Source organism: Oncorhynchus kisutch, linkage group LG18, assembly GCF_002021735.2.
Source record: "Oncorhynchus kisutch isolate 150728-3 linkage group LG18, Okis_V2, whole genome shotgun sequence".
Classification (NCBI taxonomy): domain Eukaryota; kingdom Metazoa; phylum Chordata; class Actinopteri; order Salmoniformes; family Salmonidae; genus Oncorhynchus; species Oncorhynchus kisutch.
Window position 1 is genome coordinate 34393992 of NC_034191.2, and position 26519 is coordinate 34420510.

At 43.9% G+C, this 26519-nt stretch overlaps 1 protein-coding gene across 1 annotated transcript; it reads left to right on the forward strand.

Moving 5' to 3' along the window:
• Positions 1 to 68: 68 nt before the first annotated feature.
• Positions 69 to 22136, forward strand: LOC109909045 (A disintegrin and metalloproteinase with thrombospondin motifs 15). The gene is made up of 8 exons (XM_020507932.2): positions 69 to 1317; positions 3019 to 3151; positions 11095 to 11262; positions 11714 to 11997; positions 12236 to 12413; positions 12900 to 13075; positions 18689 to 18864; positions 19219 to 22136. The coding sequence occupies exons 1-8, from the start codon at positions 367 to 369 to the stop codon at positions 19994 to 19996; spliced, it is 2844 nt and encodes a 947-aa protein (XP_020363521.2). The 5' UTR covers positions 69 to 366; the 3' UTR covers positions 19997 to 22136.
• The last annotated feature ends 4383 nt before the right edge of the window (positions 22137 to 26519 follow it).

A 26519-nucleotide genomic window follows, 5' to 3' on the forward strand; every position in this document is an offset into this window, starting at 1 on the left:
GTGCCACATGTGATAATAATATTTAGAGAGCTACAAGTGGCTGCGGTTCAAAGCATAAACCAGGGGGTTAGACCATGTCCAATGAGCTTTTCCAAGGACCTCCCCACATTTCCGTTGACAGTTCCCGATGTTTATAAACATGACTGTAGACTGAGAGTCAAACTCACCAAGTCCAAAGAGCAGGCTGGCCTCAATAGTCTGGTTCAAGATGGGAATCGATCACATCCTTTGGTCTTTCATCCTTTGAGGACGCTCAACTGCGGCTCTGTGACACAGCGCACTGGATCACATGCAGACTTGGTACCAAGTACTGTACCAAGGACAGTGGCGGATTAATCGATAAGTAATAGTTTTTGCATTGCAAATATGACTACGTTTATTGGCTCTCTGTTTATTTTTATGGATGTCCTATTATATGCAAAATTGAACTATTGCATCGAAATAGATTTTTGCGTACCTGTTCGATTAGACCATAAACATTTAGAAAGACATACTATTCGACAGACGGAGGAGAGAAAGAATGACCAACTAGTTGTTTTTAAAATAACGGCTTTCAGTCAAGAATTTTATCTCAACCTTTTACCGGATTCTACATTTATTGCGCCCAACATCCCTCCTCACAGCGGCTCCTTAGCATCAAATTCCTCTGCAGCCACAGACCTGAGCCACTGCTTCTACTCTGGCGATGTCAATGCAGACCAGGAATCGTATGCTGCGCTGAGCCTATGCAAAGGCTTACAAGGCGCCTTTTCTTACCAGGGCATGGAATATTTCATCAATCAGCTTTCGAACGAGAGGGCGAGAAGAACCCACGTCATACGCCGCCGGGGACGCGACCGGGACTCCAGCGGCAATTCCACCACGAACAGGTGTGGAGTAGGACCTGGTTTGACCCAAAGCATTTCAGGGTCTTTTGAGAAATATAAACACATGAAAGGACTGGAGATGGACAGCCTGACTGAAACTGTATTGAAGAGCTTGGGTAGATCAAAAAGGTTTGCCTCCATCCCTAGGTTTGTGGAGGTTCTTGTCGTGGCTGATGAGTCTATGGCCAAATTTCACGGGGATGACTTGAAACATTACCTGTTGACCCTGATGTCTGTTGCTGCGAAGCTGTACAAGCACCCCAGCATCATGAACTACATAAACATAGTGGTAGTGGGCTTCATGGTGATCAACGAAGCAGAGAAAGGACCCAAGGTTTCCACCAATGCTGCCCTCACTCTACGCAGTTTCTGTTCTTGGCAGAAACATTTAAACAAATACAATGACAAGCACCCTGAATATTGGGACACTGCAATCCTATTCACCAAACAGGTAAGGGGTGGTAACACGGTGTCAACTCTTTTTGATGTTTGCTTGCAGATTAGCTTCCATTGCAATCATCAATTATTTCCATTTGGAATAATTATCTCATTATGTAACCCAATACATTACCTGCAAATACAATACTAAGTGTTCTTTTATAGACACATCCCTGTGTGTTTACATGCAGCCTGATAATGCTGAGACAAGGTGGGTTTGGGTGTCAATTCTTCTTCTATTAAGGAAATAAAATAAAATTCCACTTCCAAATTCAAATTTTTACTCAATGCAAAAAATGAAAACATTGCTTGCAATTGCACAGCTAACAAGCATCACATCTGTATTGACATCTTAAAAGTCCCCCTCCTTTTTCCTATCATGAATCACGTTGCAGAAGATTTAGCATAACGGTCCACACTATTAGAATCACTGAGCCAAAAAAACATGCTCATGGAACAAGATTGAACCGTATGAACAAATATTGTTTCACATCTTTCAGGAAAGTGGGTATAGCCGGTCACCTATTTTTCCATCCCGACCATAGAGATAGATAGAGGACTCGTCTTTATATCTGTGCCATTATAGCATCTGTGAAAGCATGGGCAGCACCATTGAGGCTACAACGCATAGGAATCCCCACTCACTACTTCGACTACTTTAAATTTGCGGAAGCATGGTAGAAGCCTTCAATGGCGCTGCCCATGCTAAAACTGCCTTTTGGTCACTAGAGGCCTCTATCATTCTCTATGATCCCAACCTAGGTTGAGAAATGCCACAGGTAGAACAGGCCAGGCAGGGTTTTCACTAGCTCTGGTACAGGGCTTCAGTGCAGCTTGCTAACAGAAGGCTCAGTATTAGCACTAACGCCCTGGACCAGAGCTAGGATTTTACACACTCATATGGTGGAATGGGAAGTATCCATTTCTCTGTGATGATCCACTCACTTCCAGCTGTGAGACTTTAGTCCTGCCTCTCAGCCTGGACTCAGCCAGTCTGTCTGTTTTCCATTAAGCCTAGCTTGGCTGGAAGCAATCTGATGCACTGGTTCTCTTTGAGTGCATAGCAAAATGCATAACATTTCATTCTGAGACTGATTCTGTCCAACTGTGATCAAAGTGGTGTAAAAGGATCCCACTTACATGGCGAAGATGCCTTGACCTATACAGTTACCCTGTGGGGATAAAGAGTGTTTATTGACTTTATTGGGGAGGGGGTTATTGAATTGAATATTGTAGGCTAGAGGCATGGTGTTAATGTACTTGTATGAACAATGCATTTGTATCGGATAAGAATTCTCACACTCAAATCAAATAAACGTGTATTTGAAAGTGTTGTACAATGGTCAAGTACAATACATTTTTATCAGTTCCATTGTCAGACAGACCCCTTGGCACGTGGCAGTGGAATTGTTCTTCTCTGACAGCTATAACATTCCCTAAACATCTTGCGGATTAAAGGGTTAGCTCACTGGGCCAGATTGTTTGCACATCAGAGAGAGAGACAGGGAGAGAGAGAGATAAAGAAAAGGGCCCAACCAGAACAATGGACCAGATTGTAAGTGTTTTCTGCTTTAATATCTACCAAACGATGGTGGATATGCAATGAAATAACAACACCCTTATACGCTTAAGACAAATGACATTACACACCTACACATCTCCCCATCTCATCAGATTGTCCAGATGATCACATTTCATTTGTCTTCTGCAACAGGACTTGTGTGGAGCCACAACCTGTGACACCTTAGGCATGGCAGATGTGGGAACTATGTGTGATCCCAAGAGAAGCTGCTCTGTCATCGAGGATGACGGTCTCCCTTCAGCCTTCACCACTGCTCATGAACTGGGTGAGTGAAGATCACTCTTACTGTGTATTATCGGTATCATTCAGATCAGATCTACCAGAACACTAAGAAAAAAGGGTTCCAAAAGGGTTCTCCGGCTGTCCCCATAGGATAGCCCTTTTGGTTCCAGGTAGAACCCTTTGGGGTTCCATGTAGAACCCTCTATGGAAAGGGTTCTACATGGATCCCAAAAGTGTTCTACCTAGAACCAAAAGTTTTTTTTACCTTGAACAAAAAATTGTTATTCTAAGGGTTCTCCTATACACCAAATCAGAATGTTTATAAACAATGTTCTGATTTGGTGTATAGGAGAACCCTTTAAGGAACCATTTTTTTTATTTAAATCGTGTAGAGGAAAAGGGTTACAGAAGGATTTTTATGCCTTGAGACCACTGAGTCATGGATTGTGTATGGGTGCCATTCAGAAGGGGAATGTGCAAGACACATCATTTAAGTGACATTGAATGGGGTATAGTAGTATATGCTAGTTGCACCGGTTTGAGTCAAGAACTGCAACGATGCTGGGTTTCTCATGCTCAACAGTTTTCCGTATGTATCAAGAATGGTCCACTACCCAAAAAACATCCAGCCAATTTGACACAATTGTGGGACGTATTGGAGTCAACATGGGCCAGCATCCCTGTGGAATGTTTTCAACACCTTGTAAAGTCCTTGCCTCGATGAATTGTGGGTGTTCGGAGGGCAAAAGGGGCTGCAACTCAATATTAGGAAGGTGTGTATACACATCTAAACTATTAAATAACACACATGGAATCATGTAGTAACCAAAAAAAGTGAAAAAACAAATCTAAATATATTTTGAATTTGAGATTCTTCAGTAGCCATCCTTTGCCTTGATGACAACGTTGCAAACTCTTGGCATTCTCTCAACCAGCTTCATGTGATGGTCACCTGGAATGCATTTCAATTAGCAGGTATGCCTTGTTTAAAGTTAATTTGTGGAATTTCTTTCCTTAATGCATTTGAGCCAATCAGTTGTGTTGTGACAAGGTAGGGGTGGTATACAGAAGATAGCCCAATTTGGTAAAAGACCAAGTCCATATTATGGCAAGAACAGCTCAAATAAGCAAAGAGAAATGACAGTCCATCATTACTTTAAGACATGAAGGTCAGTCAATGTGGAAAATATCAAGAAATTTAGAAAGTTTCTTCAAGTGCAGTCGCAAAAACCATTAAGCGTTATGATGAAACTGGCTCTCATGAGGACCTCCACAAGAAAGGAAGACCCAGAGTTACCTCTGCTGCAGAGGATTAAGTTCATTAGAGTTACCAGCCTCAGAAATTGCAGCCCAAATAAATGCTTGACAGAGTTCAAGTAACAGACACATCTCAACATCAACTGTTCAGAGGAGACTGTGTGAGTCAGGTCTTCATGTTCGAATTGCTGCAAAGAAACCATTACTAAAGGACACCAATAATGAGAAGAGACTTGCTTGGGCCAAGAAACACGAGCAATGGAGATTAGACTGTTGGAAATCTGTCCTTTGGTCTGATGAGTCCAAATTGAGAATTTTGCCGTGTCTTTGTGAGATGCAGAGTAGGTGAACGGATGATCTCTGCATGTCTGGTTCCCACCGTGAAGCATGGAGGAGGTGTGATGGTGTGGGAGTGCTTTGCTGGTAACAATGTTTCTGATTTATATAGAACTCAAGGCACACTTAACCAGCATGGCTACCACAGCATTCTGCAGCGATACACCATCCCATCTGTTTTGTGTTTAGTGGGACTATCATTTGTTTTCAACAGGACAATGACCCAACACACCTACAGCTTGTGTAAGGGCTATTTGACCAAAAAGGAGCGTGATGGAGGGCTGCTTCAGATGACCTGGCCTCCACAATCACCCAACCTCAACCCAATTGAGATGGTTTGGGATGAGTTGGACCGCAGAGTGAAGGAAAAGCAGCCAACAAGTGCTCAGCATATGTGGGAACTCCTTCAAGACTGTTGGAAAAGCATTCCAGGTGAAGCTGGTTGAGAGGATGCCAAGAGTGTGCAAAGCTGTCATCAAGGCAATTTGTGGCTACTTTGAAGAATCTCAAATATAAAATATATTTTGATTTGTTTAACATTTGTTTGGTTACTACATGATTCCATATGTGTTATTTCATAGTTTTGATGTCTTCACTATTATTCTTCAATGTAGAAAATACAAAAAATAAAGAAAAACCATTGAATGAGTAGGTGTGTCCAAACCTTTGACCGGTACTGTATATAAACAATATCTAAAGAAATCCACACACTCTCACACACATTCCTAGAGTAGATTATACAGTATAAGCAAATCCAATGTAAGACAATGGAGAGTGAGGTATGTTACAGCATTCTTTCTCTCCCTCTCTCACATGTACACACATACCACAGTCTCCCATCCGCACGACACAGGGATTCTTTAGCCAAATAGCCCAGTACTGTACTGCCGACCGTCACATTGTACAGCGCCATATTTTCCGTTTCATCCTACCCAGAGGGTTTTTCATTTTTTCATGGAATAGAAACACCATAATATTAATCAAATTAATTAAGCAAGTACCAATCAAAAGTTTGGACACACCTACTCATTCCAGGATTTTTCTTTATTTTTACTATTTTTTACATATTTACAAGGACAGCCTACTCCTTCCTCCCCGTCGGGGAATTGAACCCCGGTCTCCCGCGTGCCCTCCCCGTCTCTGGTAATGCCAATATGGAAAACGATCGAATGCTTCTCAAAGATGCCCTCTGGAGGTCAAATTAGCTTGCATTAACAGAAAAAATGCCTGACAATTAAATGACATGCCACAGAATGCTGCAGCAGCACGCAAGGTGTGCCTCAGTATGACACAACTTTTAAAGGAGGAACCACTTTATGTTTAGTCTGATGTCCTAACTGGTTCCTTTGATTGGTGAGAACTGTAGAATTGTTATTTTTGACCTTTTGCTGTGGAATAAGTGTGGGTCATTCATATTATGAATTCTATCACTTTTTGACTGCACTCTTTTTGATTTGAATGACACCTTCAATACATGTTTGCCCATTGTAGAAGTGGTCAGAAAGTGCACAAAGATAAGTCATGTTGCATACCCCACCCTACCTTGAGACATCCATAGAGAGAGAGAGAAAGAGGGATAATTCTGTAGCAGGCCTCCCTCTCCATTGACTTGCACTGTATAATATACTCTAGGAGTGTGTGAGAGAGAGTGTGTGGATTTCTTTTATATTGTTTTTATTTCACATCCAGACCAGCTATATACCAACAATTATTAAGATCAGAACATGTTTAAAATCTCAGAAAGAAGTAAAACAGTGTAAAAAAGACTCTGCTTATAATCCTGCATATACTCAAATAGGGGTGCTTATATTTGTCCTGTTTCACTGCATGTACAAGAGGGTAACTTGTACAAGTGTGTTTCTTGTACATTCCAACTCCCCCTGAGACACTCTCAGCGAGCGGGGTCATGGTCAGGGATCAGCCATTATTGACGGCGGTTAAGTGCCTTGTTCAAGGGCAGATCAACAGATTTTTCACCTTGCCGGCTTGGGGATTCAAACAAGCAAACCTTTGGTTACTGGCCCAACACTCTAAGCGCTAGTCTACCTGCCCCCCTGTTTTCAAATAGATATATTGGTCCAGGCAATTTAATACCAAAAAGTACTGTCATCTACATTATACGATAGTTATTTGTAAATACAGACCAGAGCCATGCAGAGAACCAACCATACACAGAACTCTGCATTTACAAACCAGAATAAAATGTGCTTGCTATTGTGACATCGTGGTGATTTGATCTATGGGGACAGCCGAAGAACCCTTATAGGTTCTAGATAGCATGTGAAGACTAAATAATAATAACAATATATTTATTTCATATAGTGCTTTTCAGTACAGGTAGAATGAAAGTCACTATAAAAATGTTAAAAAAATATTTAAAAAATGCTTACAAAACAAATGCAGGGAACTGGCAGTACTTGGGTGATGGTCTTCCACAGTTTTAGATGACAGGAGGTTCATAAAGTTGTATCTTGAAAGGAGGGATGGAACAGCCAGGCAGGGAGGTAGAAACATCTGACAAACAGGCCATGGAGCTCTTCATTAGGCATCTTGTCGTCTTCGATGTTCACAGCTAATCAATAATATGTCGATGCCCAAGTAGACTTGTATGTTATTATGTTTTTGCCAGAGTGAACATGTAAGCATTATGCACGTCTTGCACAAAAGATGATAGGTGTTGATGATGTCATGTGGTGTTAACTAATTCAATTGTAGTCTGTTGTTGCGGATGTACTGCACAGTTCATCAATCTCCATAGAAATTAGATGTTGTAAATTGGACCAAAGAGCATAGATAATCCCTCAATATGTGAACTGCCCAAGGGGGTCCTTGACTCCCCACGTGCACGTGCAAAATTTGATTACCAATTCTAATCTGTCAGACATTGTTGGGGGGAAAAAAACATGGCCCCATTGAAAACTCTTGAACTTTTCTCACCTTCTTCCTTTGATCAAATTAAATGGGTGTCATTCTGCCCAACAGTCTCATTACCACTGAAGCCATTTTTGTCAAGGCTGGTATTATTAATGAGACAACAAGTGACAGTTGCATCAAGTCTTTTCAATCATCCATGTGGAGCTGTTTTTTTTGTTTTTTTAAATATTTTTTTTATTTCACCTTTATTTAACCAGGTAGGCTAGTTGAGAACAAGTTCTCATTTGCAACTGCGACCTGGCCAAGATAAAGCATAGCAGTGTGAGCAGACAACAAAGAGTTACACATGGAGTAAACAATTAACAAGTCAATAACACAGTAGAAACCAAAGGGGGAGTCTATATACAATGTGTGCAAAAGGCATGAGGTAGGCAAATAATTACAATTTTGCAGATTAACACTGGAGTGATGAATGATCAGATGGTCATGTACAGGTAGAGATATTGGTGTGCAAAAGAGCAGAAAAGTAAATAAATAAAAACAGTATGGGGATGAGGTAGGTGAGAAAGGGTGGGCTATTTACCAATAGACTATGTACAGCTGCAGCGATCGGTTAGCCGCTCAGATAGCTGATGTTTGAAGTTGGTGAGGGAGATAAAAGTCTCCAACTTCAGCGATTTTTGCAATTCGTTCCAGTCACAGGCAGCAGAGTACTGGAACGAAAGGCGGCCAAATGAGGTGTTGGCTTTAGGGATGATCAGTGAGATACACCTGCTGGAGCGCGTGCTACGGATGGGTGTTGCCATCGTGACCAGTGAGCTGAGATAAGGCGGAGCTTTACCTAGCATGGACTTGTAGATGACCTGGAGCCAGTGGGTCTGGCGACGAATATGTAGCGAGGGCCAGCCGACTAGAGCATACAAGTCGCAGTGGTGGGTGGTATAAGGTGCTTTAGTGACGAAACGGATGGCACTGTGATAGACTGCATCCAGTTTGCTGAGTAGAGTGTTGGAAGCCATTTTGTAGATGACATCGCCGAAGTCGAGGATCGGTAGGATAGTCAGTTTTACTAGGGTAAGCTTGGCGGCGTGAGTGAAGGAGGCTTTGTTGCGGAATAGAAAGCCGACTCTTGATTTGATTTTCGATTGGAGATGTTTGATATGAGTCTGGAAGGAGAGTTTGCAGTCTAGCCAGACACCTAGGTACTTATAGACGTCCACATATTCTAGGTCGGAACCATCCAGGGTGGTGATGCTAGTCGGGCATGCGGGTGCAGGCAGCGACCGGTTGAAAAGCATGCATTTGGTTTTACTAGCGTTTAAGAGCAGTTGGAGGCCACGGAAGGAGTGTTGTATGGCATTGAAGCTTGTTTGGAGGTTAGATAGCACAGTGTCCAAAGACGGGCCGAAGGTATATAGAATGGTGTCGTCTGCGTAGAGGTGGATCAGGGAATCGCCCGCAGCAAGAGCAACATCATTGATATACACAGAGAAAAGAGTCGGCCCGAGAATTGAACCCTGTGGCACCCCCATAGAGACTGCCAGAGGACCAGACAGCATGCCCTCCGATTTGACGCACTGAACTCTGTCTGCAAAGTAATTGGTGAACCAGGCAAGGCAGTCATCCGAAAAACCGAGGCTCCTGAGTCTGCCGATAAGAATATGGTGATTGACAGAGTCGAAAGCCTTGGCAAGGTCGATGAAGACGGCTGCACAGTACTGTCTTTTATCGATGGCGGTTATGATATCGTTGAGTACCTTGAGTGTGGCTGAGGTGCACCCGTGACTGGCTCGGAAACCAGATTGCACAGCGGAGAAGGTGCGGTGGGATTCGAGATGGTCAGTGACCTGTTTGTTGACTTGGCTTTCGAAGACCTTAGATAGGCAGGGCAGGATGGATATAGGTCTGTAACAGTTTGGGTCCAGGGTGTCTCCCCCTTTGAAGAGGGGGATGACTGCGGCAGCTTTCCAATCCTTGGGGATCTCAGACGATATGAAAGAGAGGTTGAACAGGCTGGTAATAGGGGTTGCGACAATGGTGGCAGATAGTTTCAGAAATAGAGGGTCCAGATTGTCAAGCCCAGCTGATTTGTACGGGTCCAGGTTTTGCAGCTCTTTCAGAACATCTGCTATCTGGATTTGGTTAAAGGAGAACCCGGAGAGGCTTGGGCGAGGAGCTGCGGGGGGGGCGGAGCTGTTGGCCGAGGTTGAAGTAGCCAGGCGGAAGGCATGGCCAGCCGTTGAGAAATGCTTATTGAAGTTTTCGATAATCATGGATTTATCAGTGGTGACCGTGTTACCTAGCCTCAGTGCAGTGGGCAGCTGGGAGGAGGTGCTCTTGTTCTCCATGGACTTCACGGTGTCCCAGAACTTTTTGGAGTTGGAGCTACAGGATGCAAACTTCTGCCTGAAGAAGCTGGCCTTAGCTTTCCTGACTGACTGCGTGTATTGGTTCCTTCAAGAAGCTGTGAAGGAAGTAAAGCCTGAAAACAGATGGGGAAGTACTAGCAGATGTGAGGCCCCATTGAGAGGCACTGGTTTAAGGTGCAGACTTCTATGAACTAATTATAGAATTTCCTTCAAAAAGGACTGTCATATTTGAGATCCATTTGTGAAGTCGTCATTTCAGTGTGGGATGAGATGACTTGCCTTGTTGTTGGAAACAAAGTCCTCAGTTCCATCTTACAGTTTTCCTTCCACTGCCTGTGACTATTAAACTTCATATGACAGCATTGTGAAAAGTGGTTGGTTTAATATTTGGAGTGGGATAGAGTTCAAGTGAATACATGACATTTCACAACATAGTGTATAAAATACATACTAGCCCTACAACATATAGTATAATTGTATGCTATATGATTTAGAAGAGAAGTATGGCGATCCAACTTCAGTCCTGCCGTGAACAGATGCATTGAAGAAGACTAGTAAATCACCCTGACTCTCATTGTCATTGAATCTGTGATTATGTTCCACTGTCAGTGGTCTTCACTACAAACATAAGCAGCTGGTACCAGGCCAGGCTAGCGCCGTGAGCTACTGCAGGCTGAGCAAAACAAATGGACATTGCAAACTTAATAAAAGGGGGAAATATCTGCAACCAAACCACCACTCGACAATAGCAAGGTCCTCTTTTTTAAATCATCCTCTAATTAGTACATGGGTGTCAAACTCATTCCATGCAGGGCCTAGTGTCTGCAGGTTTTTGTTTTATCCTTTCAATTAAGACCTAGACAACCAGGTGAGGGGAGTTCCTTTGTAATTAGTGACCTTAATTTCTCAATTAAATACAAAGGAGGTGCTAAAAGGCGCTGACACTCGGCCCTCCATGGAATGAGCTTGACACGTGAATTAGAACATTATTGGAATTTGTTGATGATGATTGACATTGATTAAAATGACGATGATGAGATGATGATGAAATAACCTGGTATTCTCAAGCCAATGTTCTGTATTTTCAGATATTTCCTCCCTGTGCTATTTTCAGATATTTCCTCCCTGTGCTATTTCTTCTGTCCTTCAGGCCATGTCTTCAACATGCCCCATGACAATGTGAACGCCTGCAAGGAGGTGTTTGGGAAGCTCAAGGACAACCACATGATGTCCCCCACGCTGATCCAGATTGACCGTGCCAACCCCTGGTCTGTGTGCAGTGCAGCCATCATTACAGACTTCCTGGACAGAGGCCACGGTCAGTCAGCCACTCAGCTCGGTCTCTGTAAATTGGAGCTGTCATACAATGTGCATGCATGTGCGTGTGAGTTCTGCTTGTGTAAATTATAGCTGTCATACAAATGTATATATGCCCCCCCTCCTTTGAAAAACATCAGACTTTGTTCTCACTCTTTCAGCAAATCTAAACAGTTCTTACTATTGGAGTTCTTGAATGGGGCAATGCAATTAGAAGCAATAGCATTGGAGTTCATGGGCCTCTCATGTCAAATACTGTTCCTGTTCAACATCTGCATTAGCTGACTGTGACATATAACGAGCTTCAACGCTTGTTTAATGTTTTAAAAAATACTCTGTTTTTTTGCACAGGTATTTGCACTTATTTGGGCTGGAAAATATGACTATGTAATGGTTTACAAAAAGCTTTGCACAGCTGATATCTTGACTCTGTGGTTGTTTTTCTTCGAAAGGGGACTGTCTTCTGGATCAGCCCCAAAAACTGCTGGCTCTGCCTGAGAGCCTCCCAGGCACCAACTACAGCCTCCACCGCCAGTGTGAGCTGGCCTTCGGTACGGGCTCCAAGCCCTGTCCCTACATGCAGCACTGCTCCAAGCTGTGGTGCACGGGCAAGGCCAGAGGCCAGCTGGTCTGCCAGACACGTCATTTCCCCTGGGCCGATGGCACCAGCTGTGGCAACAGTAAGCTCTGCTTCCGAGGGGTGTGCACCGACAAGAACAATACCAATAAGACCAAGGTGAGCACACTCACTGTCAGTGTTCTGATCTGCTTAGTTATTACTATTGATATAGATGTTGATAGAGACTGATCTCACAATGAATACAATGATTTCACAATCTAACAACAATGAAACATCTATATATTTGTAATAATATGTACTGTAAACTATATTTCTGAATGTACACTAAAATGTTACTATTCGTTCTACGTGTAATTTAGAGTACAGGTTCTAAATGTGTGTAGTTCTCCTACAGGTGGACGGTGGATGGGGGACGTGGGGTGTGTATGGGTCATGTTCCAGAACCTGTGGGGGAGGAGTTCAGCTGGCCAAAAGAGACTGTAACAACCCTGTTCCAGAATATGGGGGGAAATACTGCCAAGGACTCCGTGTGAAGCATCGCTCCTGCAATTTGGACACCTGCCCAGAACCAGGTAGAACTCATTGTGAAGTTTTAAGTAATCCTTAATTACATTATTTCGAAAAATGCATTTTGCTTCCTTACCACAAGAAATAAGATTTGCTGACATGCTAATATGTAAAAATACGTGTGAAACAACAGTCCCACTTTAAAATTACATTTTGAAATGTTAAAGAAAGCCATTAGTCCATGGTAAAGCTTATACAGAAGCTTCAGAAATCATTCATAAGCAAACGTAATTTTATATGAACAGTGGCAAAAGGTAATGTCACATTTGGCAATGCACCAGATGTAATCAACACGTTTCACTGCACCTATCCAACCATATTTTATTTATTACATTTTTTATTTTTTTGTCAAGCATGTATGTAGTGCTCATGAAGTCTTTTGAATGTCCTAAAGCCTTTATAAGTTGCTTCATTAAAGGATGACCCACATGTTTTTTTTACAGATGTGTACTCGTATGGATCCACATTACTAATAAGCATACAATCCATAGGAAAAAGCTTCCGTGAGGAGCAGTGTGAGGCGTTCAACGGATTCAGCCTCAACACCAACAGGCTCTCAGCGTCTGTGGTCTGGGTCCCGAAATATTCTGGAGTGTCACCCAAGGACAAGTGCAAGCTCATCTGCAGAGCCAATGGAACAGGCTACTTCTATGTCCTTGCTCCAAAGGTGAGTACCGCACTAACACAAGCGGGCTAATCGAACTTAAATAACCCCAACCCAAAAACCTCAACAAGGAACAGGTGAAAACAATTAGACAAAACCAAAAGAAAAGGGAAAAAGGGATTGGTGGCAGCTAGTAGACCGGCGACGACGAGCGCCGAGCGCCACCCGAACAGGAAGAGGAGCCACCTTCGGTGATATTCGTGACAGTACCCCCCCCCCTGACACGCGACTCCCGCAGCCCCCCGACACTGGCCTCGGGGACGACCCGGGGGGCGAGGCGCCGGGCGAGACATAGAATCGCACGTCCCTCACTAAGGTGGGCCACCAGTACTTCCCCCTAAGACCTCGCACTGTCCTCGAAATACCCGGGTGACCTGACGAGGGTAGACTATGAGCCCACCGAATCAATTGATCACGAACAGCGAGCGGCACGTACCTACGACCCTACGGGCACCGTGGAGGCACAGGTTCCTCCCTTAGCGCCCGCTCGATGTCCGCGTCCACCTCCCATACTACCGGTGCTACCAGCCTAGCCGCCGGAATGATGGGAGTAGGATCGATGGACCGGTCCTCAGTGTCGTAGAGGCAGGACAGCACGTCGGCCTTAGTGTTGAGGGCACCTGGTCGATACGAGATCGTAAATCGAAATCTGGTGAAATACATGGCCCACCTTGCCTGACGAGGATTCAGTCTCCTAGCTGCTCGGATATACTCCAGGTTATGGTGGTCAGTCCAGATGAGGAAAGGGTGCTTAGCCCCCTCAAGCCAGTGTCTCCACACCTTCAGGGCCTTAACACAGCCAACAACTCCCTGTCCCCCACATCATAGTTTTGCTCCGCCCGCCCGAGCTTCTTCGAAAAAAGCACAGGGGCGGAGCTTCGGTGGCGTAACCGAGCGCTGTGAGAGCACGACTCCAACCCTAGCCTCGTCCACCTCTACTATGAACGCCAAAGAAGGGTCCAGATGCGCCAACACTGGCGCGTCGGTGAACAGCGCCTTCAAACAACGGAAAGCTCCGTCCACCTCTGCTGACCACTGCAAACGCACTCAGCAGTGAAGTAATAGGAGCCGCTACCTGACCAAAACCCAGGATAAACCTCCGGTAGTAATTGGCAAACCCTAAGAACCGCTACACCTCTTTTACCGTGGTCGGAGTCGGCCTACTACGCACAGCCTTGACGCGGTCACACTCCATCACCACCCCCAAGGTGGAAATGCGATAACCCAGGAAGGAAACGGCTCGTTTGGAAAACTCACATTTCTTCGCCTTCACGTACAGGTCATGCTCCAGCAGTCGCCCAAGAACCTTGCGCTCCAGAGACACATGCGCGGCGCATGCGGCGGAGTAGATCAAGATATCGTCAATATACACCACCACACCCTGTCCGTACTGGTCTCTGAGAATCTCGTCAATGAACGATTGAAAGATGGCTGGAGCATTCTTTAACCCGTACAGCATGACGAGGTACTCATAATGGCCAGATGTGGTACTAAACGTGGTTTTCCACTCATCTCCCTCCCAAATACACACCAGATTATACGCGCTCCTGAGGTCCAGTTTCGTGAAGATCCGCGCCGCGTGAAATGATTCCACCGCAATAGCGATGAGAGGTAGTGGGTAACTAAAACCCACCGTGATGGAATTGAGACCTCGATAATCAATGCACAGACGCAAACCACCCTCCCTTTTCTTCACAAAAAAGAAACTCGAGGAGACGGGTGACATGGAGGGCCGAATGTACCCCTGTCTCAGAGCTTCCGTGACATATGTCTCCATAGCCAACGTCTCCTCCTGGGACAAAGGATACACATGACTCCTGGGCAGTGCAATGTTTACCTGGAGGTTTATCACGCAATCCCCCTGTCGATGGGGTGGTAATTGGGTCGACTTCTTTTTACTGAAGCCAAATCGGCATACTTAGCGGGAATGCGCACGGTGGAAATCTGGTCTGGACTCTCCACCGTTGTCACACCGATGGAAACTCCTACACATCTGCCTGAACACTCATCAGACCACCCCTGGAGAGCTCCCTGTCTCCACGAAATCTTAGGATTGTGAATAGCCAGCCAGGGAATCCCCAGCACCACCGGAAACGCAGGTGAATTGATAAGGAACAGACTAATCTGCTCCTTATGATCCCCCCGCGTAATCATCTCCAGAGGAATCGTGGCCTCCCTGACCAGCCCTGAACCTAACGGTCGACTATCTAAGGAGTGCACGGGGAAGGGGGGGTCTACCTTTACTAACGGAATCCTCAACCTCTGGGCGAGTCCGCGATCTATAAAGTTCCCAGCTGCGCCTGAATCGACTAGTGCCTTATGCTGGAGAGAAGGAGAAAACTTAAGGAAACAAATTAATAAAAACATGTGACCAACAGGAAGCTCTGGGTGAGTGTGGTGCTGACTCACCTGGTGTTACCAAAGAGTGTTCTGCCTGCCCTCTCGACTCCCAGATGGACTCCTCCTCCTAGATGCAGCCCCCCCCCCCAGCTCCATCGGTATGGGAGCGGGAGGGCCAGGCGGTGGAACAGACAGGACCCTTTCAAAATGTCCGCGAGCAGCCAACAGATGGTCTAGCTGGATCGACATGTCTATAAGCTCGTCCAGGCTGAGTGTAATGTCCCGACAAGCCAGCTCCCTGCGGATGTTCTCTCTCAGGCTACACTCAGGCCTCTCTCAGACTACACACCTGTACACACCTGTAATGGTCTATCAGGGCCCTGTCGTTCCAACCCGCTCCAGTGGCCAAGGTCCGGAATTCCAGCGCGAAGTCCTGCGCGCTCCTCGGCCCCTGCCTGAGATGGAACAATCTCTCACCCGCCGCTCAGCCCTCCGGAGGGTGATCGAACACGGCCCGGAAACGGCGGGTGAACTCCGGGTAGTGGCCCCTCGCCGAGTCGGGCACGTTCCAGACGGCATTGGCCCACTCCAGGGCTCTACCCGTCAGGCAAAAGACGAGGACACACACGCTCTCCTCGTCCGAGGGAGCCGGCCGAACGGTGGCCAGGTAGAGCTCTAGTTGAAGCAGGAATCCCTGGCACCCCTCAGCCGCTCCATCGTACTCCCTCGGAGGCGTAATACGCAGAGCGCTGGCACTGGATCCCGCTGGAGGAGATGGTAGCGTTGCCGGTCCTGTGGAGTCAGGTGCAGAGAGCAGAAGATTCGAGGAAAAAACGCTTTAATGTCCAACAACCAGGAACACGTACAAATGGGTGAAGCCAAAACACAGGTGTAAAACAAAACCCAAGGACCACTGGTAATACCCGGACAGCAAAAACCCAACAATAAACAATACACCTCTTACATACACAGCAACAAGCCCGCACAAACACCAGTGGGCTAATCGAACTTAAATAACCCCAACCCAAAAACCCCAACAAGGAACAGGTGAAAACAATTAGACAAAACCAAACGAAAAGGGAAAAAGGGATCGGTGGCAGCTAGTAGACCGGCGACGACGACGGAAGGGGAGCCACCTTCGGTGATATTTGTGACAATAGCCTTGCTATTGAGAAAGGCCACCGTAGGCAGACCTGGCTCTCAAAAGAAAACTGCCCACAAAATGAGGTGGAACCTGAGTTGCACTTCCTAACCTCCTGCCAAATGTACAGTATGACCATATTAGAAACACATATTTCCCTCAGTTTACACAGACCCACAAAGAATTCCAAAACAAATTTGGATAAAATCTCATTTATATTGGGTGAAATACCACGGTGTGCCATCAAGATTTATCGCAGTGTGCAATCAAGCAGCAACATTTGTGATCTGCTGCCACAAGAAAAGGACAACCAGTGAAGAACAAACACCATTGTAAATACAACCCATATTTATCTTGATTTATTTTCCCTTTTGTACTTTAACTATTTGCACATAATTTAAACACTGTACATAGCCATAATATGACATTTGAAATGTGTCTATTCCTTTGAAACTTGTGACTTAATGTTTACTGTTCATTTTTGATTGATTAATTCACTTTTGTTTATTATATATTTCACTTGCTTTGGCAATGTAAACATATGTTTCCCATGCCAATAAGGCTGTTTGAATTGAACTGAATTGAATTGAAAGAGAGAGAGAGACAGCAGGCATGGACTGTGTTGTTTACAGCTGTTGTATCTCGGCAAGTATTTACATAACCAACCAACCAACCAAGCACTGAAACAAGATTTTATATCAATACATACCAGACCTCTCTTTCCCTTTGAGCACTCTGATATTTAGACTTGCTTGTTTGCTGTTCTGTCTTTAGATGGTCCAGATAGTTGCTGGATAGAAAAGTGTGGATCCATTTGGGGTCTTTTAGAATGGAATCTCTCTCTATCAATTACAATATCTAACAATTACTCCAATCAGAATTGGATCAGAATTGGATAATTGTCCTCTGGATGCAAAGTATTGCTGTTCTCCCAAAATCTGACACCATTGGAAAGTTGGGATTCCCCTCTATTCAACACTGGCCATGTCATTCTGACAATTTTAAAATATATTCTTAGAATTAACAAATATCTCCCATGCAGTCAATGGATAGCCCCTGAAACCTGAATATTTTGCCTTAGGTTATAGATAAACATGTCTCAGTTAGTTGCCTTGCTTTGAAGTAGCCTAATTTAGCCATTTTCCACCTGATTCATTGAATGAGGAAATTATTTTATAAAGACATAAAAAGTATTTGGTTGTAAATGTAGGCCTAGTGTTGCAATCATCCTCAAGGAGAGACGTAAAGGCCGAGTGCAGTCCAAATTCGTTTTTTTTCTGTGTTTTATATCATATTGTAGAACTGCGGATGAAACTAACACTGTAAAAGTGTGAAAAAATGCTGGTTGAAAATACACTCAACACAGGACATTCTAATCAGCAGGTTTGCTTTGGTGGGAGTACCGGCTTTCCATGGTGACATCACCATGCGATTCATTGGTTAATAGAACAATAACAAAAAGAGTTCCAAACCTCTCTGCCAATAACAGCTAGTTTTCAGTTTTCCCATCCCCATTTAGAGCACTCCCAGTTAGTCCTAGCAGAATTCTTGCTTGAAATATTGTTTATTGCTAAAAAAGCAGCTTTTGCCAATTTGAATGGAAATCTATTACAGTAATGTCCATAATTGTTACGCAGAAATGATTTGATAGTGATATAAAATGGCTGCATTGGGCCTTTAAAGGGGCAATGTTGTATTTTGAGACAGTCTTGAATCTGCAAAGATACCAATAGGCAAAGGGTAGCCTACATTGTTGTCTGATTTTCTGTATGCTAATAGGCATAGTAATGATAATAATACATTTAATTTTGTAAAGGGGTTCCTTGCATCATACAACACTATTTCCAGTTACCTTTTTGGCGCATTGTGTTACAGACCAAGTGACTTGAGCTTTCGGGCAAAGTAAAAAATCACTTCTACTTTAGTGTCAAGCTCACACACACACACACACACACACACACACACACACACACACACACACACACACACACACACACACACACACACACACACACACACACACACACACACACACACACACACACACACACACACACACACACACACACACAAGCACTCTTTCTCTCGCTTCCTTTCTCTCTCTCACTAATATATTCCCCTATTCAAACCCACAGGTTGTTGATGGAACACCCTGTTCTCCTGACACCTCTGCAGTGTGTGTCCAAGGGAAATGTATCAAGGCGGGCTGTGACGGCAAGCTCAGCTCCAATAAGAGGTATGACAAGTGTGGTGTGTGTGGAGGGGACAACCAAAGATGCAAGAAAGTGTCCGGATTGTTCACCAAACCCATGTAAGTGACCGGCACACAGTATGCTGTTCCTAGTGCATGCAAGAATCTGCTACTTTTTTGTACCATACTTTCTGTCATCATACTTTATGTCATCATACTTTGTCACCGTACTTTATGTCACCGTACTTTATGTCACCATACTTTATGTCATCATACTTTATGTCACCATACTTTATGTCACCATACTTTGTCATCATACTTTATGTCACCATACTTTATGTCACCATACTTTGTCACCATACTTTATGTCATCATACTTTGTCATCATACTTTATGTCACCATACTTTATGTCACCATACTTTATGTCACCATACCTTATGTCACCATACTTTCTGTCACCATACTTTTTTCAGACATGGCTACAACTTTGTGGTGATGTTGCCTGTGGGAGCATCCAACATCGACATCCGGCAGCGTGGCTACAGAGGCTTGGTTAACGACGACAACTACCTAGCGGTGAAGAACCGACATGGCAAATACCTTCTGAACGGGAACTACGTGGTGTCAGCGGTGGAGCGGGACATCATTGTGAAGGGCAGCCTGCTGCGCTACAGCGGCACCACTAGTGCTGTGGAGATCCTCCAGGCCACCAGGCCTCTCCAGGAAGCACTGACCGTAGAGGTCCTCTCAGTGGGGAAGATGACCCCTCCCCGGGTCCGCTATTCATTCTTCCTGGCCCGGGAGCACCATAAGGAGGAGAACATCCTGAAGAAAATGGAGAGGAGCCACTCGCAGAACAGCGTCCTGATGGACCGCAACAAGGTGAAGCTAAAGGAGTCGTCGCACAAGTCCATGCCCCCGAACATGTGGTCGACGGGGGCATGGGAAGAGTGCACCGTGACCTGTGGGAATGGGCTCCAGAGTAGACTGGTTCAGTGTACGGACCCAGAGGGCAAAACAGCCACGGACTGTGACAGCTTACAGAGGCCGGCTGCCACCAGGGTATGTGGGGACCCCTGTCCCATGTGGGACATAGGCCAGTGGTCTTTGTGCTCCAAGACATGTGGGAGGGGCTTCAAGCGGCGGCCGCTGCGTTGCACCACTCAGACTGGCATGCACCTACCCAGAGAGCACTGCTCTGGCATGAAGAAGCCACAGGAACTAGATTTCTGCACAGCGCAGCTGTGTTAGAGAAGTTCTATGTCTGCTGATTCTTTGTGTTGTTCCAGTGATGCTCTTGAAAAGAAAACCCATTCGCTGTCCTATTGGGCTCTGACAAACTCCCGTAGTGCATGGCATTGTTGGTATTTGAAACAGCTAAGGGAAAGAAAGTGGTAGAGGTACAAAATGTGGGACCATTTCATTTGAGTTGGAGTTACTGGCAGTGCCCGAATACTCGTGCTTGTGTCCTAAGTAGTAGGGTTTTTGAGTATGCGAAAAATATAATATTTTATTGTATGGGAAATGTCTAATATTGAGTGTTTTTAATGCCAGGACTTCTTTTGGCTTTTAAACTAATATGAATTCGCTGTACACTATTGAGGAAGATGATCGTGTTTATTAGATCCACGTGAGTTTGACAGCAGCTGATAAACAGAAAAGGGGAGGGGCTGTACCAAAATGAACTAAAGGCAGGGAACAACCCGCCTACTCATTAGATGATACCCTCTCAGTATGGATGAGCCTAGTATGTTGATATCTGTTGCTTACTGCAAATATTTTTTACAAACAGTGTGTTCTAAACCATATGTGGTAAGGTTAATACATTGTTTATTCTTTTAGTTCTTTTAGCAGGCAAGAACGATGTTGGACACAGCCACAGCCATTCTACCTCTAGTGAGACAAATAGTAAAACACAAATGCACACACAGCACTGGTCTAGGTACAGTCTATATACAGGAGGTCTATAGACTCGCTGTATTTGACACCAGACACTCAATCACCTTCAAATCAGCAACTGGATTATGGAGCAGTATGTTAGCTGTCTTTGATTTATTGACATCTGAAACAGTGAACATCTTTCATCTGTGATTCACCATCCCCATCTTTTCCTGTAATAATCTTAATGAAATGTGAAATGCAGTACTGTATCTGCAAAATATAAGACCTGTTTGGTCCATGCACTAGTTTCAAATAATATTTTTGTATTTACAATGGAATTAGATTAACATTGTTAATTGTTAATCTATTAGGTACATTGACATAAATTAAATATCATTTAAAAAAAATAAAAAATACAATTGTAATCTGAACTATTTGCTAAAGTCTTGTTAAAACCCTACAATATACCTTTATCAGTTTCCATGATTAAACAGTTGATAGTAATATTTCTCATATGATAATTAAACATTGTTAATGAAATATCCTATACACTTGAAAAGATTATCAGCAAATGGCAATTATAAAAGCAATTATGAATCGGATTTTAATCAATCCAGTGATGCAATAAAGCAGTGCAAATTTGGCCAAACAATTCAATATTTTAAGAGAAAGAAACAATATGTGTATATATAGACATAGAGAATCAAACGCACTGTATGTACTATATAACTAATGATTCGTTTCAAGAAATAATGTACTTGTATTGTGCAATGCATCATTTTCCTCTTAACATTGTGTCTTGAACAGTGCACATTTCACAACGCTCAGATTGCAGTCATGTTTCGCCAAAGAAATAAGGATACTGAATATGAGGAAAGCCTTTGTACTGCAAGAGACACATCTCAGATTCACTACGTGAACTTGACATAGCATAGCTTTCTTACCTCTTGCAGTAGAGTGGATGCTGATATTCTTCCTTGTCCCCTTTTGCATGATGGTCATTTGAGAATTTGAGTTTCAACTAAATACTATTAGTTACAGTGTGTTCAGTTCAGCTATTTCAATGCAATGCTGGTAAATTATCATAGGAACTTTACAAGACCATGTCACATCATCAGCAATGCAATTTCTGAAACTTTGTCCTCTCTACTGACTTTTCTAATAAAGCCTGTGTTACATTATTATGTAGTAATAATTGTTTTATTACAATGCATAGGAAAGTGACAAAAGGCTTTTTGTTTTGCTCTACATTCCATTTAGACCCACTGTCAATGAAAAGGTACTTTCCTACCACAGAATCCACTCCCATGATACCATTCTGTTGTTTATTTTGTCTTGGTGCAGAGGAAGCACATCTTCCATCTAAAAGATGGTTCCTGTATTCTTTGGAATTGGAATTGTTTCATTTTCTTTTGCATTATGTACAGCAAAAGACTTGTTCTTTCATCCGCTGCATTTGTATACTATGTATACATTCATCTGTGCACAAATAAATAACACGTGAATATTGTGTTCTTTGTGTTCTCATCACGTGTGTTTAATGTCAGGGATGTGGAGACAAGTAGTCAGATGATTTCCCTTTCCGGGAATTACATACAGTAGGGAGCAGTAGCAACCAATGACCCGTTTTCATGCAGCGCAACACAAAAGTTGTCCAAGGGTTATCAAAAAGTAGCAATGGCATGTTGAGGCCCACAACTTTGAGTCAACATTGAACAATGTTGTGTGGTAGTGATGTGTTTACTGGCTAGCTACTGTATGTAGGCCTGCAACCTTTCTTAGATTTGCCAAAAAGTTGACAGATGCGTGGAAGTTGTTTGCTCTTTAACTGTAATAACACTGTGACCACTATCTTAAAGGGATAGATCAGTAATCTTAAAGGGATAGTTCAGTAATCTTAAAGGGATAGTTCAGTAATTTTACACATTTAGATATTTGTTTCCCTACCTTGAAAGCAGTCATATCTAAATATGTAAAATCCCTGAACTATCACTTTAACTTAACTGTTTAGAATGCCAAAGATAAACATGATGAGGCGCAAACTGCTGTGCTTTTCAGTCTAGATCCCCAACTGATGATGCAGTCAAAGAGGCTCACGACCACAGCCTATCTCCAACACATCCACCTCATTCAGTCACTGTGGAATTTGCTGATTCAAGTGTTCTGGCTTCCCTGAAATAACAGTCACAGACCCACTACATCATGCTGCGTAATCCACGCCTATTGTTGGAGAGAGCTAGGCAGTCTCCCACATTAATTTTGTCTCACTGAGCATCGGGGTAGCTGGGTATTTTGAGAACACTTCCTACGACAGGTCCTGACCACTGTCGTTACCCAAAACCACTGACCGAGTAACTATATTTGGTTGTCATTATCAACCGGCTAGTTTGGGTTCTGGATGATGATTGGCTAAAACATAATTTAGCCGTGTGTATGTGAGAATGTATACCATGACTATGGCGTTCAGGCTTTTCACCTTGATATCACTGCGCCTTTTCACCTCAATAAAATGGCTACATCAACAATAGTTTGACATGTCGATGTAGAAAAGAAGCGTTTAGATGAACTTGAGAGAAATCAAAAAGAAAAGAACATTGTGAAACAAACAAGGTGGGCACGTACCTGCTTCACGGACTGGTGTGCAGAAAAAGGGACACATTGTGGGTTTGGGAATACAACAAAAACGGAGCTGAACACCATTCTACGGGACTTTTATTGTTCAGTGAGAAACATGAATGGCGAAGAATATGGGATTAGCAGCTACGCTGGACTCAGAGTTGGTTTGAACCGACATATCAACGACCCCCCTCTCAGTCTGACATGGAGTATACAGAAGGACACTGAATTCGCAACGAGCAACAAAGTGTCTGTTGGCGTAATTAAAAAGTTGAGGAAAGAGGGGCGTGACAAAGCTGCCCACCAGTGAATGGATGAGGTTACATATGGCATGTCACGTAAACTCGTACAACGCCTTGGTCCGTACAATTGCCCTTATTTTAGCACCCCAAAAACGTAATACTTCCAGATCAAATGTAATGTCAATACCATTGTAAAGCACAATTTCTCCCCTTTCCAACAAAAATCAATTACATGACCTAAACAAGCAGGCAATGAGCCCCGTCGAGGTTGGGGAATCGAAACTAATGCGTGGTTGTGAGAAGGACAGATGTCGTGTGGGAAAATGGCTTTTTTCACTTGATCTGTCCAACTTATCACCTTGTTGCCTCTAAAATGTAAATAGAACACTATAAAGAGTTTATATAATGTGTCATTACATACCTATTTGAAGGTTTGTGTCGAATTTGAATCAAGTTTTTAGGGCGGTGCTAAAGTGATCATAGAAGTAAACAGCGGCTTTGAGAATGATGATCGCATGCAATGATGACGAAAAAATGACTCCCGTCACTGTCCATTTCTCATTTTGAAACGATGAGAGATGTTCTACACCTGGTGGAGAGAGATTGTAAGACAGAAATAGTTGCTTTATGCTTGCTGTACGTTACGACATGACACATCAAGATGTAAAGGAGGGTCCGTTTTTTCAACTTTTCTCCAATACTATAGAGCCATTACCATGTCGATCAAGGCTTGAATAGAAGCCTAGTTCACACCCCCGATTTTGAAGTCAACTCAGTCGCTACAGTCCCATAAATTTTCTTTGTAGCCTTGTTTGAATGTCGCGGTTACGCACATTTGTACTGAATGGGGTGAGTTTACGTTAACTGTTAGCTAGCTAGTTAAATCTTTCTAATGTACCCTGACAATATAACCAGTAGTGTGGAGGCCAAACTATTAGTTAACTTTATTTTTTCTTATATGTTTCGGAAGAGCCGATGGGTGTGACCACACTCGCAACAATGTTGCCCAAGGTTAAGTCCTGCAAAATAGCTGGCCTGTCCCAGATGTTTACAATCCACTGCCTCCGGACCACCATGATCCAGAAACTGCCGAATGCTTGATTAGAGGCGAGAAATATTGTCTGTCACAGGACACAGATTCAAAACCTCTCTTCAAAGTTATTGGAGGCCAAATCTGGAAGCGGTGGAGCACTGTTCTCTGACAACACAGCAGCTCCCCAAGCTAAAAGAACGGCATGCATTTCCAGCAGCATGGAACCAACAAACGACAACATGGCATGTGCAAGCCAACAACAAACGACAACATGGCATGGGCAAGCCAACAACAAACGACAACATGGCCTGGGCAAGCCAACAACAAATGACAACATGGCCTGGGCAAGCCAACAACAAACAACAACATGGCCTGGGCAAGCCAACAACAAATGACAACATGGCCTGGGCAAGCCAACAACAAACGACAACATGGCCTGGGCAAGCCAACAACAAACGACAACATGGCATGGGCAAGCCAACAACAAACGACAACATGGCCTGGGCAAGCCAACAACAAATGACAACATGGCCTGGGCAAGCCAACAACAAACGACAACATGGCATGGGCAAGCCAACAACAAACGACAACATGGCCTGGGCAAGCCAACAACAAACGACAACATGGCATGGGCAAGCCGACAACAAACGACAACATGGCCTGGGCAAGCCAACAACAAATGACAACATGGCCTGGGCAAACCAACAACATGGCCTGGGCAAGCCAACAACAAATGACAACATGGCCTGGGCAAGCCAACAACAAACAACAACATGGCCTGGGCAAGCCAACAACAAATGACAACATGGCCTGGGCAAGCCAACAACAAACGACAACATGGCCTGGGCAAGCCAACAACAAACAACAACATGGCCTGGGCAAGCCAACAACAAACGACAACATGGCATGGGCAAGCCGACAACAAACGACAACATGGCCTGGGCAAGCCAACAACAAATGACAACATGGCCTGGGCAAGCCAACAACAAATGACAACATGGCATGGGCAAGCCGACAACAAATGACAACATGGCCTGGGCAAGCCAACAACAAATGACAACATGGCATGGGCAAGCCGACAACAAATGATAACATGGAGAGAAAAAAATCATTTGTGCACAATAAATGGCAACATTCAGATCAACATTAATAAATCATTTGAATGTGTTAGTCACACTAGAAGTGTCTCTAATGTATTGTTTTTGCATACATTAAATGTAAGCTTGCTAGATAGCCTGTGGTTGTTGCATAGCAACCATTCAAGCAATGAGACTTTTGTCCGGACTACTTTTTCTGTCAGAATGTAATTATTCTGAATTTATTTATTAAAGCAACATTTTCTATTTAGATGTGTAGCTCGTTGCCTTACTGTGTTGGCAACCGGTTTATAAAATCAATAAGGCACCTCAGGGGTTAGTTGTATATGGCCTATATACCACTGCTAAGGGCTGTATCCAGGCACTCCGTGATATGTCATGCGTAAGAACAACCCTTAGCCATGGTATATACTGTAGGCCATATATCACACCGCCTCGGGCCTTATTGCTTAATTATACAACGTATAGTTCTGGTCCCGGCTAACATATCAACCCTTACAACTCCCCCGAGTCTTGGCAATGCAGAAACCTTAAACACGACACACAGTACATACATTTTTAAAATGTGACAGAGAGGTCACAAGAAAGTCAGAGATGTATTTATTGTTTAAAAAAAATGTCTATCACGTTTGAGGGAAGACCCAAATGCAGACAAGTGTCGAAGTATCGAAAGTTTATTACTAGAACAGGGGGCAGGCAAAACAACAGGTGAAGGGCAGGCAGAGGTCATTAATCCATATCAGAGTCCAAAAGGTATAGAACGGCAGGCAGTCTCAGGGTCAGGGCAGGCAGAGGTCAATAATCCTGTGTTGTGTGACAAAGTACAGAATGGCAGGCAGTCTCAGGGTCAGGGCAGGCAGAGGTCAATAATCCTGTGTTGTGTGACACAGTACAGAACGGCAGGC